Source organism: Oncorhynchus masou, chromosome 1, assembly GCF_036934945.1.
Source record: "Oncorhynchus masou masou isolate Uvic2021 chromosome 1, UVic_Omas_1.1, whole genome shotgun sequence".
Taxonomy (NCBI): Eukaryota; Metazoa; Chordata; class Actinopteri; order Salmoniformes; family Salmonidae; genus Oncorhynchus; species Oncorhynchus masou.
The window spans coordinates 76,499,729-76,520,942 of NC_088212.1; the positions used below are offsets into that span (position 1 = coordinate 76,499,729).

Genomic DNA, 21,214 nt, shown 5'->3' on the forward strand with positions numbered 1-21,214 from the left:
ACAGCACTTTGCGTTCTTCCACACGGAAACAAATATGGAGGAGAGTGAACGTGACACAGAGCACAGAGACACGGAGCTCGTACCTAAAGGAGGGGATACTACGGTCACGTGGACGTGGTTTGGGTATGAAACGTTTGACACAGACCAGAAAACTGTCCTCTGCAAAAATATGCCGCAGGTCGGTCCCGACAACAGGCTCAAACACCACTAACCTCTTTTATCACCTATGCAAGAACCATGTGAAACAGTATGGAGAGAGTCGACAGATGAGACCCAAACAAGTACAATCGAGTGCTCAAAACAAACCCCCCGACTCAGGCGTTGCAAGAGGCTTTTGCCCTCGGCACTGCAAATGGCAAAGCATCAGGAAGATGGAAGGAGATAACAGCTGCCGTTACAACTTACATCTGCAAAGACATGGCCCCAATTTACACGGTCCAGAAACAGGGGTTTCATGTGCTAACACTCGACCCAAGGTACCAAATACAAAATTGATATGTAACATGTATTAATGCCAAAATAACATGCAAAACAGGCAAGCCCCCCCAATATATATATATTTTAGGCCTATTTTTATTTTGTTTGCAACTATAGTTGAAGTGTTTTCTATTGACCTTTTAAGATTTTATACATTCATATTTTAGTTGAAAATTTGCATAAAGGTTCTAAATAAAAGGAGAAATAATCAAACATGAGTAAGTACCTTTTATTTGTTGAGTATAATTCAACATGTAATAATAGGCCTTTACATGTGGTCATTTAATATAAGCTATTTATTTATTACAGAAAATGTGTTATATCATGATGTGTATCGTTATCAGGATATGAAATTACCTATATCGGGATATGAGATTTTGGCCATATTGCCCAGCCCTACACCCATCCAATGCCTTTGAGCAGGTGCTGGATATCAAAACTATCCATATTTCAAATATTTACTGTACCTTTTATACCTCTCGACTGATATGAGAGGCCGCTGATGGGTATTCCTGTCAAGTTTACGTAGAGGCGGAGTTTGGGTATGAAGTTAGAGCGTTGGGCCAGTAACCGAAAGGTTGCTAGATCTAATCCCCGAGCTGACAAGGTAAAAATCTGTCGTCCTGCCCCTGAACAAGGCAGTTGACCCACTGTTCCGAGGCCACCATTGTAAATAAGAATTTGTTCTTAACTGACTTGCCTGGTTAAATTTATTTTTTTAAATGACATACGGGGCTCTTTACCATTTTTTAAATATGTGATGAATTTTCCATTCCCTGCCGACCTGGACTTTAGACCCCTGTAATGACTATCAACCCCACAGAGGCTGCTGAATGATTACCTATTGTCTACATAATACCTTTATCACTCACCTAGACGGGATACGAGCTATTCCCTGGAATGTGTGATTATGAAATGAGTCAACCAGCTTTTGCCATTAAACATGGAATTCTTGATCAAACTCACACACACTTACAATCACACTTTATTTGAACCCTGGTTACAATGACTCACACTTGACACAGCTATCATTAAACTGCTGTGTTAATGAATGCACTGTCAGGAATTCAATTTGGCTGACTTCACTAATGACTTTGATTACACTGAGGTTTGTAGGTCACGTGGGATGATTTCCTGTACATGTGTCTGAGTGAGTAAGTGGTCTGAGCGGTCTCTCAGAGTGCTGAGATTTAGTCCAACAACAACCCCTGGTCTGATGTCCAGCTGAGTCCAGCGCTATCACCCACCCTCTCCTCTCCCACAGGTCAACTCTGGAATGTGCCTGGACAATGAGTCACCACATTGGGTTGCCCCTCACTCAGGATCAGTTTGTGTGTGTAGTGCACATACTCACAGAACCATACACCCACACTGCCGTAGCATTTACACTAAAATGGATTAATGATCATAGCCAATGTGCTGGTTACGTTCAACACATAAATAAGACAAGAAACACAAACAGGGTGGTAATGACATTGTCTCACCTCACAGTGATAGCACTCCACATGGTAGTCCTTGTCCATGGACACCACCCGGATGGTCTCCTCAGAGCCCTGTCAGGAAACACACACAGTCAGTCAGACCCTCCCGTCTCGACTGGCACCAACAACCAGAGCTGGATATTAAGAGAGTTGGGTCAGAACGAACGCCATGGGTTTTTAGAACGGACACCATGTTAGTGCCTTTATTCTCAAAATGTAGGAGTTGTAACAAAACGAGAGCGCCTCTGACAATTCCCTATGAAACGACCCACTGTAAACAAGCAAAACAGAGCAGCGAATTTAACAGACATTTTTATTGATTAGCATTGGGGATAAAGTGTATCCATGTAGGTACTGTGTTGTGGTGTCAACTAATTGCTCATCTGCCTTCACTGGATATCTTCATAGGTTTTGAAAACTATCAGAAATAAACAGCACAGCTTGGAAGCGTCAATTATCAACGGCTATGGAGGAGAAAATGGCAATCTCGGAACGTTCAGACAGAAACCGCATTTGCCCAACCCTCGACAGCATATATTATATATGACTCTGACAACTAGTGACAGGAGCTAAGAGGATACAAGCAGTCATTGGCTTATCATTACCTGAGCAGGGAGGATTGGCTGGTTGCATGAGGCACATTTAGGGGCAAAGACCCTGTGGGGGAAACAGAGTAGAAGTTAAGTCTTGGTACATGCTGCATAATTTATATCAGTTTCAGCACAAACCAGGATTTAAAGAGTACTGTGGAATGAAGAAACTCTTGCATGCAGACTTCTTCACACGTTGGCATTATCTATGAGACACATATCCTTACGTGTGGTAGTCTTTAACACAGTAGATGTTGTTCTCCACGTCCACAGTGAAAGGTACTCCGTCCAGACCCTCTGTGCAGACCACACAGCGGAAGCAGCCAGGGTGGTAGGACTTGCCCAGTGCCTGCAGGATCTACACACACACACACACACACACACACACACACACACACACACACACACACACACACACACACACACACACACACACACACACACACACACACACACACACACACACACACACACACACACGCACACACACACACACACACACACACACACACACACACACAGATAACAGTAAGGCTAGAGATTGAGGCCTCTCAGTAGGAGTCAATCACACCAGCCCGTTGGCATTCAGATACAGAAACAAACCTAAACTAGGAGGTATGATGCCACATGTCAAGCAGAGATACAGTACTGCTAAAGAGAGATCCCAGAGAGGGACAGGCATACTGTTCTGCTGATTGTCTCCTATCACTATCTAGCAGGCCCTCCTACAGTATTTGGTTATTTCTTACCATTTCCATGATGAGGTGACCACATACAAAGCACTTCTCTGCCGTCTGCTGAAAGCCAGAGTACTGTGGGAGATTAAAAAAGAGACTTATCACAGGGTTTCTTTTGATTCTAACATGTAGCAATGGAAACTGTTACATGGTGAATGTTAACTGTGTATGGTTGAGACTTGGGAGTGCAGCATTACAAAAGAGATGATGGCTAAATTTGACACATTTAAGTGTTTGAGAGAGCGTTGGGGTTAATTCCACAAACTAAATTCTAATTTCCTTCTCCCTGTAAATTCCATTTAATTCAGATTTAATTGTATGTCAGTCTTTGAATTCAGAGATAATTCAATTTCTCTCAGTTTCAATGTTTAGTCAATTCCAATAATTAAATTCCCAATTCAATATTTTCCTGAACAATTCCATAAATATTCAATTCCATTTCAATTCAAACAGTCCAAATAGTCTAATTCCAATTCAATTCCAATTTAATTTGAATTGTTTTCAATGTAAATTCTCCACTTCTTAAATGATTTCAAGAATTTAATTGGAATTTCAAATTCAATTGGGATTGACCCCAACCCCGGTTTGAGAACCCCTAACACTATGACCAAAATGTAAATGTAGGGACCCAGAGTACAGCCTAAATGACACCATCTATAGGGGGTGCTGCTGGTCTCTTTATATTGATGTGAAAGAAGTTGGTCCTTTTTCCTTTGTCTCCTCTCTTGGTTGAGATGTATATGAGAGACCAGCGGTATTGCTGTAACGATACCTGTCCTAAACCAAACCCATCAGAGCACTCTGCTAACAGAAGGAGTACAGCACACATCCAGTCCTCAGCTCTCTACTATTGGTGGTCTCCAAAAGTCTGCACCACAGTCACACAAACACAAGGAGATGTACCCGAACTCGAGGTAAGACATGTGTAACTTGAACATAAGATATCACATTGAAGTCAATGAGGGATTTAAATGTGAGTTATACATGCATTACCATCGTTATGTTTGTCCCATAGTGACCATCTGCAAAGCACATGACCCTGGGGTCATGACCTGATGAGAGGAGGGGGAGGGTAATGGTGGGACAGGGGAAGCAGGTGGAGATGCGGTGGTGAGGGGTGCATGGGGAGGGAGGACTCCAGATTTCCACTTTAACCCACCAAGACAGACCATCTGCCCCGATGACGGGGCAGAGCTGGTGGTCAATACTCTGAGGAAGCTAGGGACTTTATCACACCCACCATCTGATCCCTTTAGGATTTATTCTTCACATCTATAGTATGAGGAAACCCAATACCAGTCTTAGCACTCATCCTCTGAACCAATTGAAAGTCTGTTTTAGGGGCCAATGGGCAATGTTTATGTGTAATGGAGTGATTCATTTTCATTAAGTAAGTGAATGGCAACCGAACAACCTAATTCAGTAGTAATAAGGTCAGTATCTTTTTGGAAGACAAAAACGACTGCTATAAAACACCTGGTTCCCATTGATTATAGATTGACGGACGTCTATAAGAGATCAATACATACTAATAACTTGTGTCTGTTTCCCATTGTGTTCAACCTGGGCAGATGGATACATCATACAGGAGGCCGCCTGAGGCCTGCAGCTGCCCACAGCCACTCCGCCTCCCTCTATAATTCTAAGTGCTGGGGAGTAATGGGATGAGAGCAGTGGGGTAATTGTGCTCCTTGGGGAAATTTGGGGGAAATTAGTGGGAATTGGAGGGGTGGTGCTTAACTTTAATTGTAGCAGTGAAAGTCTGTTTTCTCTGGAGGGTTTTGAATGTGCAACCGCTCCTCTCCCAAGTCTGTCATCGAGGGGTGAGTGTGTATGAAGGACATGGAGAACTCAACCTCTGAACATCTGCATAATGAACAGAACATAAACATAAATGCATGTGCATAAGGAGGCATGCAGGGACAACATATGTTGTAACTCACCAGGAAGTCCTCTTCACAGTAGACCTTGCCGTTGACGTTGTAGAAAGCTTTCCCTCTCAGCCTCCTCCCTGAAGAAGAGAAGTAAGTGTGTGAGCTGGGGTATAGAAGTGTTCCTGTATCAGACCCTGTCAAAGTGAAGACTGTAAAAATGTTGCTATGTGATTTTACCCAACCGGTAGGCTATAAGAAAGTTAATACATCAAGGAAATAGTGTTTCCAGCCTTTTGAGCAATTCTGAAATGCTCCAGGGGTTCTCCTGATGATATTTTAAATACATTTTACAAAACTGTATTGTTGAGAATAAACAGTAATGGGAGTTGACTTTTTGCCTCCCACTCCCCTGACTCCTCTCTGTTCCATTAAAGCCACAACGATAACAGATGTTAACAGGAAACACCAGTGACTAAAGCAGATGATAGCAGCATAATGTAGGTTTACTCGTTTGAGGTCCACACTACTGTTTGAATACTCTGCAAATCCATTGATCCCCCCCCCCCCCCCCCATGGGACTCCTTCTACTTAGAACCAGCAAACAATCAATACAGCCCCACCATCCAGACCAGGCCCAAACTGCTTTACAAACTCCCCCTCCTCCTCACCCCCACCCCTGCCATTGTGTACAGCTCTCACACACTCACCACCACAGCCCAAATATAGGAGCCTGAGCAAAGGATTTCCCCATGTCTGGTATAGGCAGGATCATACTAACAGCCAGTCCCTCCCCAAAGTCACCATTTTGGGGCTCCATGAGCACAGTAGCAGTAAATTCCACAGGATAAAAGGGAATTTCTCCTCACTGCTCACTCCCACTGGCCCTGGCCTTTGCGCCCCCTGCGATGCTTCTCTTAATGCATGCCCATTCAAATGCACTAAATGGCAGCAGCAGTCTCTTCTCTTTCTGGCAGCGCAGTGACTTCAGCCTGGCAGACAGAGCGCATGGAGCTCATAAATCTGCAGGATTAGTCAGATTTAATTGCCGTCCTGAGCTGCCATTGATTTTATGCGTGTCCCGGCTTGGGAAAGACATGTCCCCCTTTTTACACCCAAATGAATGCAATCACTGTATTTCACACACAGTGTCACATTGCTGGGAGATAGCAATACATTAACACCCACATAAATGGCTATAGCAGCCGAAGAATGCTGTTCACGCAATAGGTGAGACTTAAGACTGAAAGTGAGGAACTATTAGCATTTAGAGTTGGAGGCTGGACGGGAGAGAAAAACATATTTCCTGTTGACAACAGAGGAGGAGCTCTTTTAATTCAGAGTGACTACATTTAACATTACATTTAAGTCATTTAGCAGACGCTCTTATCCAGAGCGACTTACAAATTGACTAAACTTATAAAAACCATTACATTCAAATCAACAACACACCAGTGAGCCAGAGCTTGGGCATGTTGCTGTGTGTCTGTCTGGTGACCTTTGCTCTGGCGAGTGCATCTGGAAGGTGAAACACAAAGCCCTCGGCGCTCGCTGACTGTGGTGCTCTGCTAAGGGAGCGGGCCGCCTGAGCAAACGGGCACATTCTTTCTGCCTGAGGTCACTAGTTGGTCCCATTCAACCCCCCTCCACCACCCTCCCTCCCTCGTTCCCTCATAGAGAGGGGGAGGGCTCCCTGCCTCCCTCTCTCTCCCTCTAGCCTTTGTCACAGGAGAGGAAAGTGCTGGGCTGGCTGCAGTGGGCTGGGGCTCAGGGCTCCTCTCCTCTTCTCCTCAGCTCACAGCCCCTGACCACGGTGGGACATGTGGCATTTTCCATGGAGTTCAGGACCAAATGGCTCCCTGATTGGGATTTTACACTCAATATACTGTACTTAGTTTTTATAGCTCCAACATTGGTTTCCCATGACTCAGTGCTGCGTTTCACTGACATGCACATAAAGGGCCGTGCATCTTGAAATAATTGGAGCGATTCTCTCAGTTAGATATTTAACCCATCAGAAATAATTTTAGAGAACTACAACAAACTGCAGTGAACTGGTCAAATAAAATAATTATCTGAGGAAAAATAAAATCCTTAGTGAGTCATACTCCAGCAATCAAAGTCTTGTGATCATGTGGTCAGTGTGGTAGATTGTGGACCAGTCATGGATGCCTGGTGGCGGTACTGTAGCACTGCTGACTGCCACTCCTGGTGCCAACAAGCCAGGCATCTGGACATGTCATATTACCTGTGTCATTTATAAAATCCCTATGCTACTATGTTGACCTTTAATGACCTGGCTGTTGGCCATAGGCAACTTTTTTTTTTTTTTTTACTATAGTTGCTAAGCCAAGACATGAGATCACAATAAATACTGAATGAATATCACCTTATGTAAATAATCTGAATAATGCCCTAGATTACCATATGTTAAATGTTCAGTATCCCCATATTCTTCCTGTAGGAGGGAAACATCAAGCATGTTGCACCCTCTCAGTTTCTATCCCTCCCTCTCCTCTCCTCTCTCCTCTCAGAACAAGTGGGCCTTTATCACCTGCAGGCAGGCAGCGGGGATCTGAGGGGGAGGAGGCAGAGAGGGAGAGGCGGAGGGAGGGCCTGCCCACTACTGTGGTAAGTAAAAGAAGGATGCTGGAGGTAGTGACTCACTCAGATTGCTCAGGACAGGAATGTTTCGATCCCGGCAACGTAAGCATGTGCTGGCCTGCTGCTGTTTCCAAATTGTTTTTAAGTAAGTCTCTCTTTAAAGAGAACAGCCAAGTTAAGACACCAACAGAGCCACAAGCACATCTCTCAAATAGAAAACCCAGAATCTACGGAATCTCCCAGTCTCTCTAATATCATTAAGAGCTAGGATAAAACTATGACCCACTCAGTCTCTCTCAGAAACTACCCCACAACTAAATCACAGTGAAAGTCATGATCAAGTAGTCGAACCATCGCCAAAGGCAGCATGGGTTACACCACCAAGCTGTTGTACATCCTTTAAAACCTTGGCCAGATCCCACAATTTACACTCAGATGAGAGAGTAGCATAGTAATAGAATGACTAGATTCTATTTATATGGGGAGTAGCCAGGCTAACTCTACTTAGTGCAGCCATCTACCATACCCCAGACAGATCCCCATAGCAGACAGCAGAACATTGAGATGTGTGCCCTGTGCCAGCCAGCCAGCCAGGTGCAGCTGGTGAGTGACTGAGGAAACCACAATGCATCATAAACGGGTTTCAGAAATACAAGGCCCCTGGCTGTTTTCTCCTGGTTGGTGTGAGAGGCACTAGCAGGATGTGTTACAGTAACACAGATGTAACTAGTTAATCACTAGCGTCCCCCGTTATAGGCATGGATACATGTGAGCAAGCAGACAAAAGGTATGTGGAAGGAGGAAGTGGGTGGTGATCCAGTCAGGAGCCGGGCATCAACACCAGTACAGGAAATAAACAGGAGACTGGTCACAGAGGTATGTATTTTGACTGTATAGTTGAGACTAGTAAATAATGAGGAGTGTGTGTGGGTATGTTTGGGCGGGTGGGGGGTGTTTGTGTATGTGCGTGCGTGATGTGTGAGCGTATAATTACTCGCGTACACATTTTTCTGTGTGTGTGTGCGTGTTTATGTGTGTGTTGTTTGCTCAGAGCCCATGCCAGGCCGACCCCCTCTGATAAGCAGGCCTGGTACACTTTGTGACTGTCTGATTGAGGTCCTCATGGGAAGGCCGGCTGAAGTGGAGGGGGGTAGTTTGCATTCCTGGCCATTTCATGAAAAAAGGGTGCAACCATAGGAGCAAGCCAAGAGGAGGGCTCAATTATGCATGGTTAAACAAAGCCCAAGGCTACCAGCCAGCAATGTCTCAGAGAACTGAACTCTCTCTGCTATGGAGCTCCTGACTCTTACAAAATAACGTTTCTGGCATTTTAGTCAAAAAGTAAAACAAAAACAGTTTGTCAACAAATAAGTTGATACATCATTAGGTGTGTTTTGAGATCTGCGGGCACTTCAAAACTAAACCTCTCAGAGGGGTTGAAAACACTCTAAAAAGCAAACATTCCCATTCATAAGAGACCCAACAATACATCACAGAGTTTACGTTAGGAATAAACCATCGCAAGAGTCAAGATGGGCCTGTTATCATCTATATACAGAGACCACTAGAATAAGAAGGGGAAGACTTGCTTCACTTCTGGATAGATTTCACCAAACGTATTTAATTCTGAATAACAGAGAAGTATAGATTCTCTTTTTCTGTACTGTTTAAACCATTATAGATGGGCAATAATGTCTGACCAATATAAACAGACTACAGTACATCTCTCTGGTCTGAATCAAGTACACTTTTCAAAGCAGGTCAAAAGGAATCTGTAGAGAAACCTCGGGATTAGAGACACTGCCCCTCATTCTTCAACCACACAATACACCTGAAAGTATATGTATTCAATTACATGTCAATTATATGCATTTCTTCCAAAGCCAAGGGATCAGCATCCATGTACATCAGCGCATGAATGAAAGCAACCTTGCTCCAAACTCTCTCTGACTTCACCCTCGTCTCCACTTGAAACAAGAGAGGACAATTGGAGTCAGGTGACAGGGGAGCACTACACACACAAATATACACACGCGCAAGCACACGCACGTATACACACATACACACAACATGCATAAACACATTTTTTCAGGTTGACTGCAGATTAATCATCTGTCTCTACAACCCGTCTCTACAGTTCCAATATATAATCCGTGTTCCTGTCAAATAGAGAATAGAGCATTCTGCTGATAACTCCCAAAGACACTCTGGCAACCAACATCAATGTTGTGCTAAGAAATGAAAATATAGGACATCTGTGATGCCAGCCAATGATGCAGCTGCTGAGTAGGAGTAGAGGACAGAGGGATATATACACCTACCACAGGAGTAACAGGTGAAGCAGTTGGTATGGTACAGATTCCCCATGGCCTGACAGGCTTGGCTGGCTCCATACACACCCTTTCCACACTTGATACAGATACCTGGAGGAGGGAAGAGACACAGGTTAACATCTAAACATAATCATCATTATTTTACATTGACATTGTAGTCATTAGGCAGAGCAACTTACAGGATGACCACACCCCTTGCATCACGTGCGCGAGCATTGCAAAATACATTTAGAAATCTATGTTATTCAATTATTGCACCCAAACTGCTCGCGCATGCCAACGAGCGCCTGCGTTGCCAAGGGCTAAAATAGAAATTGGTTATATTTCTAACGCAGATCGTGCTGAAAGTCCTGCCTCTCCCATCTCCTCATTGGTTTATAGAAGCAGGTACCCACGTGCCATCTCCTCATTGGTTATATCCACGAGGGTGACAAAGACGAACGAGGTTAGTGGCGGTAATGCAACTTATGAAAGTTGCCAATCGCAATATAAAGTCAAGAGAAGAACATGCCTGGAAGGAAGAGAGATGACTAGAAACGATTCTGTTGACCGTTTTATGTGTGGATTAATTGCCGGAGTAGAGGACCTTGTGCATTTCAGGTAAAATAACAACTCAATGTTTATATCCCAGGACAAATTATCTAGCAACCTCAAGCTAGCCAAATAGGACAAATTAGCTAGCAAGTGCAAGCTAACTAGCTAAATTGACATAAATGTTTAATGCTTTTCGACCTGTCCCCAAATTAATATAATTGGTTCAGAGTTTGTTTTGATATTTTAACCTGTGTGTCGTGATTGCGTTTGGTGTGGGGGGACAAAAAACATTTATGCACGATAGCGCACGTGCGCTGCCGGTTTGGGTTCCGTGCCTTGCTCAAGGACACATTGGCAGATGTTTCACCTAGTCAGCACGGGGATTCGAACCAGCAACTTTTCGGTTACTGGCCCAACATTCTTAACCGCTAGGCTACCTGCCAACCATTATGATCAACATATTCATCATGAATCCTACTTTCATACAGCAGTAAAGTACACGTCATTGTAACTGCTTTAGCCAGTAAGTTCCATGTTCCATCAATGATCTATAAAGGGTGTATATACAGTACTTGGACCAAACTGTCTCTGTGAGGTTCATTGATCTATGTTGTATGTAAATTAAAAATAGATTAACCAGCGGTGTTAGGGGTTGGCAGGAAGCACTCTCTTAATGTGGCACAATAACAAAGTGACTCAGCAAAAGTTAGTGGGCTATGTCCCAACGGACGACCACTGACCTGGAAACACTAGACAATTTAGTGGAAAAAAGGTGAATTACCCACAGGTGTGGACTACAAACTTTCATCTATGTGGTTCTTTTTAGGTTAATAGTAAACCCTTACTAAGGAAGGAGATAAGGAAGGCACCCAGCCGGTGACAACTATTTGGACATAGCATTGGACTAATGATTCCCCTGCTTTCCTCTCACGCACAAGATGGCCTCCGCAGTGGTCACATTCAACAACGAGTGCAGGGTCAAAGCCTGGGTAGGGTGAGTCCAGGGTCACTACGCCTACAGGACACAACATCCCTACAGGGGACAGATCCCCCCCCCCCCCAACTTCCTCCCATGATGACAGTAATGAAGAAAGAGTGTCATCATCTAGTCCTCTCTCTAACAATTTATTCTGACAGTATTTCAAGGCAATGATACTTTCTAGAGCCAGGCCAATTTAAAATATGTGCTGGACTTATACTGCTATAGATGCGGGATGTCTCTTTGACAGGTCTTAACCCCTTAGACTCATAAATGGCCTATATGGATAAGGCTACATGTAAATGTTTCTTACAGAACAAATATGGAAAGCATATGCACAACCATGGTAGCAATTAAAAGGGAACATTTAGGAGATTATGGGAAAATTAATAGACTAAAGATGAGGACATGCCAGCTGACAAGACTGAATCCAAACATCACACTGTTGACAATGTAAATTACATTAGCTTTATCAGGGGCGTAACTTTCACTGGGGACAGGTGGGACATGTCCCCCCCATTCTAAAATTTAAATTCCCCCCTCCAGTTATATTATTGGAATGTGATATAAAACGAGGCAACTGTGTGACGTTAGCTAATGTTTCATCCCCTCTCGACTGAGGTGAATGAAAAAGCTATGCTAGTGAGTAGCTACTACAGCCAGGTCTGCTCTAGTCTCTAGTTATCTGTCAGATAGTGATATGAGGTGGCTATTATTACTATCTAACAGCAGTTGTATGTATAGAAATGTTTTGTAGCCTTTGTTTTGTGATGTTGAAAAATGAACATGGCAAGCTTGGCAGTTTATGTACAGTCAGAGAGAGCTGGATAAAAATGTAATTACATTTGCTATTATTTTTGCCTCAATCAAACTATACCTCAATCAAACGATGAAACCATCGGCCAAGCAATTGGAGATTGATATTCTGACATCTTTTCAGTGCAATGTGAGTTCTATTAGTCAATTATCAATGTAACGTAATCTGTCAGTTTCTCAAGCTAATTCTCAATTTTTCACACTGACACAGTAATAAACAGCTCTAAAGTTACAGGCTTCACTGTCATGGTGCACAGTAGAGGCCTGCGTGGGACCGATCTTTATCATCTCGCTTCTGCTCGCACCCGCTGGCTTTCTGTCCGGCTCCAACCTGCTACAGCATGAACTGGTTCCAAACCCAACCGCAGTCCCGCAATGTTATTTTAGGCGTATGTGACACAGATCACTTGCCAGGCATGGTCCCAGCAATTTTGTGCCCTATAGCCTATATCAGACTGAGAAATATGGGTGATAAATATGTAGCCCTATTCTAGGCAATGAAGAAAACTTTAGCCTAATCATAGACCTATTTAGGAAGTACATTTCCTTGCAAAGATAACTGCTCTGTGCTTCTCCGCCCATGTATACATAGGCCTACTCTATTTAATTGAGACCACACAGGCACCTGATCTCGCTGGTATGGCTACTGAACTGGAAGCAGCAAGAATGATGAGTCACACTTGCTACATTTTGCATAGTCCTGTTGTATATCGCCTACCTTTTAGGAGGACGATTTGCAGGCAGAGACAAATGAATGAGTAATCCTTTTCAATGATGATTTAAGTAATAAGTTTTAAGGACCATATCAAAATAATCTGTGGGACAACAAAAATATTTTCATCCCAAAGTCGTCTGTCTGAACACCTGCTCCCGCCTGTGAATGACAAAGTTTCATCTTGAATTGATGGGTAGACCTACAGTAGCTACAGGACAGCAGCTTAAAGCTACAGTCTGGGATCTGGGAATAATGGTAATTTCAATTATTGAACCATTGATTCTATTCTTGGATAATATAATGAATAAATGTACACCAACGTAATTCTTTCTCATGCCTCATTTTAGGAGGATTGTGACATTACGTGAATGGTGAAAGGGGTCTCAGCAGGGTCAAGCAGCCAGGGAAGATCAATCTGGGACAGAGGTGAGGTGAATTTTTGCAGATACAACACTTTATTCTCTCTGTTCAGCAAACACTGGACAAGCCAGATGCTATTTTAAGGCAGTCTGACAAACCTCCAAAGTTGATTTCCAACCTGTATCAAGGGTTGATAGGGGCTTTTCCCGATGACACAAAACATGTAAAACAAAAATGTGAGGAAGACCTGGGAGACACTATTGATGATGATGAATGGATACAGAGATGTTTGAATGCCCTGTCATGTTCATATACAGTACTAGTCCAAAGTTTGGACACACCTACTCATTCAAGGGTTTTTCGTTATTTTTTACTTTTTTTCTACATTGTAGAATAATAGTGAAGACATCAAAACTATAAAATAACACATATGGAATCATGTAGTAACCAAAAAAGTGTTAAACAAATCAAAATATATTTATATTTGAGATTCTTCAAAGTAGTAGTTGTCTGGTGTGTCCAAACTTTTGACTGGTATATTTTTTAAGGGATGTCCCCCCCCACTTCTAAAACCAAAGTTGCACCCCTGAGTTTTATTATATGTAAATGTGAAGTGCACATTTGGACTCACGTTTGCTTGGCTTGCTTGTATGACATCAAAGCGGAATTGATTATAATCCTCAACATTTAATCTTCCAAAAGAAATAGGGTTCTCGTAATATACAGCATTTCCCTCACTTACACGGAACCCAAACCGGCTGCGCGCATGCGCCATCGTGCATACATTTATTTTGTCCCCCTACACCAAACGCGATCACGACACGTAGGTTAAAATATCTAAATAAACTCTGAACCAATTAGATGAATTTGTGGACAGGCCAAAAAGCATTAAACATGTATGGCAATTTAGCTAGTTAGCTTGCACTTTCTAGCTAATTTGTCCTATTTAGCTAGCTTGCTGTTGCTAGCTATTTTGATTTGTTATTTTCCCTGAAATGCACAAGTTCCTCTACTCCGACAATTCATCCACACATAAAACGGTCAACCGAATCGTTTCTAGTCATCTCTCCTCCCAGGCTTTTTCATCTTTGAACTTATATGGTGATTGGCATCTACACTTTCATAGTATTACCACGACAACTGGCAAATAGTTTGTCTTTCAATCACCCACGTAGGTATAACCAATGAGGAGATGGCACGTGGGTGCCTGCTTCTATAAACCAATGAGGAGATGGGAGAGGCAGGACTTGCAGTGCGATCTGTGTCAGAAATAGGAATGACTTCTATTTTAGCCCTTGGCAACGCAGACGCTCATTGGCACACACGAGCAGTGTGGGTGCAATAATTGAATAACATATATTCCAACATTTATTTTGCAATGCTCGTGCACCCGACGCGAACTGTGTAGTCAGGGTATTAGACATCAAAACATTTGCAAAAGTTGCCCAATTAGTGGGAGAGATGGGGGCAACTTCTTGTCACGCGAGATGCTCAAGTTCAGAATGGTTGTCAGTCAAAACCCATACAGAGCCTAATGGAAGAGACCCTGAGCTCTGACGTCAAGTACAGTACAGCCACTGCGTTCCAATTTAGGTGCTTATCAGTGTCCAAGTCTGCCATTTTCAACCCGTATACGGGTACGAGTCTAAAGGGCTACCTGTGTTGGGGTCAATTCTGTATTGAGTTGCGAATTACTTTTTAATTCCAATTAAATTCTTGAATTTGAATTAGCCACACCCCAATTAAATGAGACTTTCATGTTTCACTTCTCTGTTGAATTGCTATGAATTGCTTTGAATTCACTTCGACTTCCATCAATTCAAATTCTATTCAAAGTCTGCTTCCTGTGGGATGTGGCCAATTCAAATTCAATTCAATTAAATTGAATTAAATTCCCCAAATTCCAAATTGACCCCATCCCTGCTTTTTACATCTATGACATCAGAGTGCGAATTGTACCGTGACATTCTTGGGAGCCTCGTGCATGCAACATTTTTTTTAATGGGCCTAATAGTGAAGACAAAAATGCATTATATTTTAATGGGGCATGAACACACCCAGTAATGATGTTTAAATCTGATTCTCAAACAAATAACTTCAAAAAGTAGGTTCGTCCACTCCAGCATCAAAACAGTGCACTGTGCACGTGTCATTTCATGAAAGGGAAGAGACTAGAGGTCGACCGATTATGATTTTTCAACACCGATACCGATTATTGGAGGACCAAAAAAGGAGATACAGATGAATCGGCCGAGTTTTCATTTTTTAAATTTGTAATAATGACAATTACAACAATAGTGAATTAACACTTATGTTAACTTAATATAAAACATCAATAAAATCAATTTAGCCTCAAATAAATAATGAAACATGTTCAATTTGGTTTAAATAATGCAAAAACAAAGTGTTGGAGAAGAAAGTAATATGTGCCATGTAAAACTATGTGCCATGTAAAAAAGCTAACGTTTAAGTTCCTTGCTCAGAACATGAGAACATATGAAAGTTGGTGGTTCCTTTTAACATGAGACTTCAATATTCCAAGTTAAGAGGTTTCAGGTTGTAGTTAATATAGTATTTATAGGACTATTTCTATCTATACCATTTGTATTTCATAAACCTTTTATTAGATGTTCTTATAGGCACTATAGTATTGCCAGTGTAACAGTATAGCTTCCGTCCCCCTCCTTGCCCCTACCTGGGCTCGAACCAGGAACACATAGACAACAGCCACACTCGAAGCATCATTACCCATTGCTCCATAAAAGCCGCGGCCCTTGCAGCACAAGGGGAATAACTATTCCAAATCTAAAAGTGAGTGACGTTTGAAACAGTATTAGCGCACACCCAGCTAAATAGCTAGCCATTTCACATTGGTTACATCAGCCATTAGGCTGATAGGCTTGAAGTCATAAACAGCGCTGTGCTTGCGAAGAGCTGCTGGCAAAACACACGAAAGTGCTGTTTGAATGAATGATTACGGGCCTGCTGCTGCTCAGTCAGACTGCTCTATCAAATCAGACTTAATTATAACATAATAACACACAGAAATACGAGCCTTTGGTCAGTAATATGACCGAATCCGGAAACTATCATTTCGAAAACAAAACGAGAAATGACAATTTCACCTGGTTAATCTTGCCTGCTAAACTGGATCAGTAGTTATAACTAGTGATTATGAATGATTGTGTTTTACAAGATAAGTTTAATGCTAGCTAGCAATTTACCTTGGCTTCTACTACATTCGCGTAACAGGCAGGCTACTCGAGGAGTGCAATGGTTAGAGCGTTGGACTAGTTAACTGTTGGGTTGCAAGATTGGAACCCCTGAGCTGACAAGGTGAAAATCTGTCGTTCTGCCCCTGAACAAGGCAGTTAACCCACAGTTCCAAGGCAGTCATTGAAAATAAGAATGTGTTCTTAACTGACTTGCCTAGTTAAATAAAAGGCATTGAAAATATATGTATTTTTTTAATTAAAAATTAATCGGAAATCGGCGCCCAAAAATACAGATTTCCGATTGAAAACTTGAAATCGGCCCTAATTAATCGCGGCCATTCCGATTAATCGGTCGACCTCTAGAAGAGACATCTGTTAAAAACACCATAATGACATTCAGCGATTGTCATCAGGCCTACTACAGTGGTGTGTGTGTATTCATGGATGCCAATGGAAGCCATACTTCCCCAAAAATGTGAACAATAAAAAAAGCATATGAAATAATGCTTCAATAAGGTTTCATAATTGTTCAATTTGCAAGTAGTTGAATCTATCTCACCGGAGAAAGCATCCGAGTGATCGAAACTGCGGCCCTCTGACTCAGTATGTGTATCATATGTATCTGATGCTGTCTGGCCAAAAAGTGTATGACAGATGCTGTTTTGCTCGCTTGGATGCTTTCTCCTGTGAGATTCATGCGTCTTGCCGTTGGCGCGCATCTCGTCAAATTATAAATATTTAATGACCCTCCCAAAGGTGAACTTTTGTTGCCTTTAGAGGAGCTCATGTCTCATTCATCCTCTGTAATTCGCACTCTGTATGACGTTTTTTTAAATGAAGGTCTATGGTACCCTAAGGCTATCCAAAGGTTAGGCCCACATGTTTCCTGTCAACAAGAGTCACCCAGCTGGACCAAAGTCAAAGATTGGTATTTCCTATTCCTAATTAAACTCATGACACTGTTCCTGCACTCAGAAAAGATAAGAAGAAAAATTAGGGCTATTCTCTCTGATAAGGTTAACCTCTTACACCTATGGTGGCGCTATTTCATTTTTGGAAGAAAAACGTTCCCGTTTTAAACAAGATATTTTGTCACAAAAAGATGCTCGACTATGCATATAATTGCTACTGTTCGAAAGAAAACACTCTGACGTGTCCAGAAATACAAATATCTTCTCTGTGCGTGCCCTTTAACGTGAGCTTCAGGCAAAACCAAGATGACTTGGCATCCAGGAAATGACAAGGATTTTTGAGGCTCTGTCTTTCATGATCTCCTTATATGGCTGTGAACGCAAGAGGAATGAGTCTGCCCTTTCTGTCGTTTCCCCAAGGTGTCTGCAGCATTGTGACGTATTTGTAGGCAGATCATTGGAAGATTGACCATAAGAGACCACATTTACCACGTGTCCGCCCGGTGTCCTGCGCCGAAATTGGTGCGCAAAAGTCACCTGCCAGTATTTTTCCATGGGAGAAAAGAGAGAGAAGCAAGCTTCCACGAACTGCATGTCAATGAAGAGATATGTGAAAAAACACCTTGAGGATTGATTCCAAACAACGTTTGCCATGTTTCGGTCGATATTATGTAGTTAATCCGGAAAAAGTTTCACGTTGTAGGTGACTGCATTTTCGGTTCGTTTCGGTAGCCAGGCGCAATGTAGAAAACGGAACGATTTCTCCTACACACAGACGCTTTCAGGAAACACTGCGCATCTGGTATGTGGCTGGGAGTCTCCTCATTGAAAACATCAGAAGCTCTTCAAAGGTAAATGATTTTATTTATTTGGTTATCTGGCTTTTGTGAAAATGTTGCGTGCTACATGCTACACAAAATGCTATGCTAGCTTTGCATACTCTTACACAAATTAGTCAATTTCTATGGTTCAAAAGCATATTTTGAAAATCTGAGATGACAGTGTTGTTAAGAAAAGGCTAAGCTTGAGAGCAAACGCATTATTTTAATTTTATTTGCGATTTTCAGAAATCGTTAACGTTGCGTTATGCTAATGAGCCTGAGGCTTAGTCACAATCCCGGACCCGGGATGGGGAGTTTCAAGAGGTTAAAGAGCCAAACTATGAAACATCTTAATCACAACAGCTAGGCCAAAATAAATATCTAGAATAGCCATTGGCAAGAAAATAAAATATTTTGATGTGGGGCGCTGTCCTCAAACAATCGCATGGCATGCTTTCGCTGTAAAGCCTACTGGAAATCGGACAGTGCAGTTAGATTAACAAGAACTTAATCTTTCAACTGATATAAGACACTTGTATGTACATAAATGTTTAATATCCATAATTTTAATAATTATTTATTTGAATTGCGTGCCCTCCGGTTTCGGGATGCTAGCGGGACGCCTAGCCCAAAGAGTTTTTTTAAGGAAATGAAAATCTGTGAAAACAATCCAACATGTTTCTGACAGTAATTCAGTTTGCCTTGGAAGCATATTTTATGACTGAAAGTGAAATACTGTCAGCTTTTTATGTCGCAGAAAAAAATGCACGTTTAGGCTGCAAACAGGTCCCAAAGCGCGCATTCGCATATTCTCAAGATGAAAGAAAGAAATCATATTTCTCCACTCCTATTTCCAAGACAATATTAACATTTGGTCTATCATTTTACTGCAAGAAACAATTAATTATGCATGAGTTAATGTTATAATAGCCTACATGTGAGGCCTACAGTCAGATTCCAGACTTCAGTTACTATTCCAACTATTACTTTTCCCATCTGAACTTGAAGTTGATACTATGCGAAATTGAGTCTGCGCAGACCGTTTAACAACAGTAAATGGGATAAGATGTAAACATGCCACAGTATCCCGTCTAAAATCAGCATATCCCAGGCATCTTATCTGGGTTTCTTAAAACCAGGATAGGAGCTTATTTGGGTTATTGTAAACTGATATGATGTTTATATGCGTAATCTCAAAAACAGGGATATTGGTGTGCATGTAGGGCTGCAGGTAGCCTAGCGGTTAGGGCATTGTGCCAGTAGCCTTCAGCAAGGATCTTAACCATACTACTATGTGTATGTGACAATAAAACATATATAGCCTATTTATGTGTAAATTTGGTCATTGATTATAATCTGCCTTGCTTCAGCTGACAGCAGTTAGACTCTCTTGATTACGCCAAGGCTGCTGGTCGATCTGTACTACCTCCAAACTCCAAGCCCAGCATACTACTCTAGTCTGGTCTGGTCTGCTCATGTTCCTGGTCTGCCAATCTCACTGCGAATGGTCTTTAAATACTCCCCCACTGTTCCAGAACTTCCAGGAATATTTCTGAACATGTTTTTTTTTTCCATAATTGGGGCATTGGCATCGAACTCTGTCTACCCAATGACACCAGAGGACAAAAATCAGTTAACCACCTAACTGAGGAACTCAATTTAACCTTGCGCAATACCCTAGATGCAGTTGCACCCCTAAAAACTAAAAACATTTCTCATAAGAAACTAGCTCCCTGGTACACAGAAAATACCCGAGCTCTGAAGCAAGCTTCCAGAAAATTGGAACGGAAATGGCGCCACACCAAACTGGAAGTCTTCCGTCTAGCTTGGAAAGACAGTACCGTGCAGTACCGAAGAGCCCTTACTGCTGCTCGATCATCCTATTTTTCTAACTTAATTGAGGACAATAAGAACAATCCAAAATTCCTTTTTGATACGGTCGCAAAGCTAACTAAAAAGCAGCATTCCCCAAGAGAGGATGACTTTCACTTTAGCAGTGATAAATTCATGAACTTCTTTGAGGAAAAAATTATGATTATTAGAAAGCAAATTACAGACTCCTCCTTAAATCTGCGTATTCCTTCAAAGCTCAGTTGTCCTGAGTCTGCACAACTCTGCGTGGACCTAGGATCAAGAGAGACGCTCAAGTGTTTTAGTACTATATCTCTTGACACAATGATGAAAATAATCATGGCCTCTAAACCTTCAAGCTGCTTACTGGACCCTATTCCAACTAAACTACTGAAAGAGCTGCTTCCTGTGCTTGGCCCCTATGTTGAACATAATAAACGGCTCTCTATCCACCGGATGTGTACCAAACTCACTAAAAGTGGCAGTAATAAAGCCTCTCTTGAAAAAGCCAAACCTTGACCCAGAAAATATAAAAAACTATCGGCCTATATCGAATCTTCCATTCCTCTCAAAAATCTTAGAAAAGGCTGTTGCTCAGCAACTCACTGCCTTCCTGAAGACAAACAATGTATATGAAATGCTTCAGTCTGGTTTTAGACCCCATCATAGCACTGAGACGGCACTTGTGAAGGTGGTAAATGACATTTTAATGGCATCGGACCGAGGCTCTGCATCTGTCCTCGTGCTCCTAGACCTTAGTGCTGCTTTTGATACCATCGATCACCACATTCTTTTGGAGAGATTGGAAACCCAAATTGGTCTACACGGTCAAGTTCTGGCCTGGTTTAGATCTTATCTGTCGGAAAGATATCAGTTTGTCTCTGTGGATGGTTTGTCCTCTGACAAATCAACTGTAAAT

General features: G+C 42.2%; 1 protein-coding gene across 1 annotated transcript in view; it reads right to left on the minus strand.

Annotated features, from left to right (window-relative positions):
- Positions 1 to 21,214, minus strand: part of LOC135550892 (Wilms tumor protein 1-interacting protein homolog) — a 35,001-nt gene that overhangs the window by 625 nt on the left and 13,162 nt on the right. Inside the window, exons 2-7 of the mRNA XM_064982105.1 lie at positions 10,082 to 10,183; positions 5,229 to 5,296; positions 3,298 to 3,360; positions 2,776 to 2,906; positions 2,564 to 2,615; positions 1,962 to 2,030 (exon numbers count right to left, since the gene is read on the minus strand). Of these exons, the coding sequence (XP_064838177.1) occupies positions 1,962 to 2,030; positions 2,564 to 2,615; positions 2,776 to 2,906; positions 3,298 to 3,360; positions 5,229 to 5,296; positions 10,082 to 10,183 (485 nt within the window). The remainder of the gene's footprint in view (positions 1 to 1,961; positions 2,031 to 2,563; positions 2,616 to 2,775; positions 2,907 to 3,297; positions 3,361 to 5,228; positions 5,297 to 10,081; positions 10,184 to 21,214) is intronic.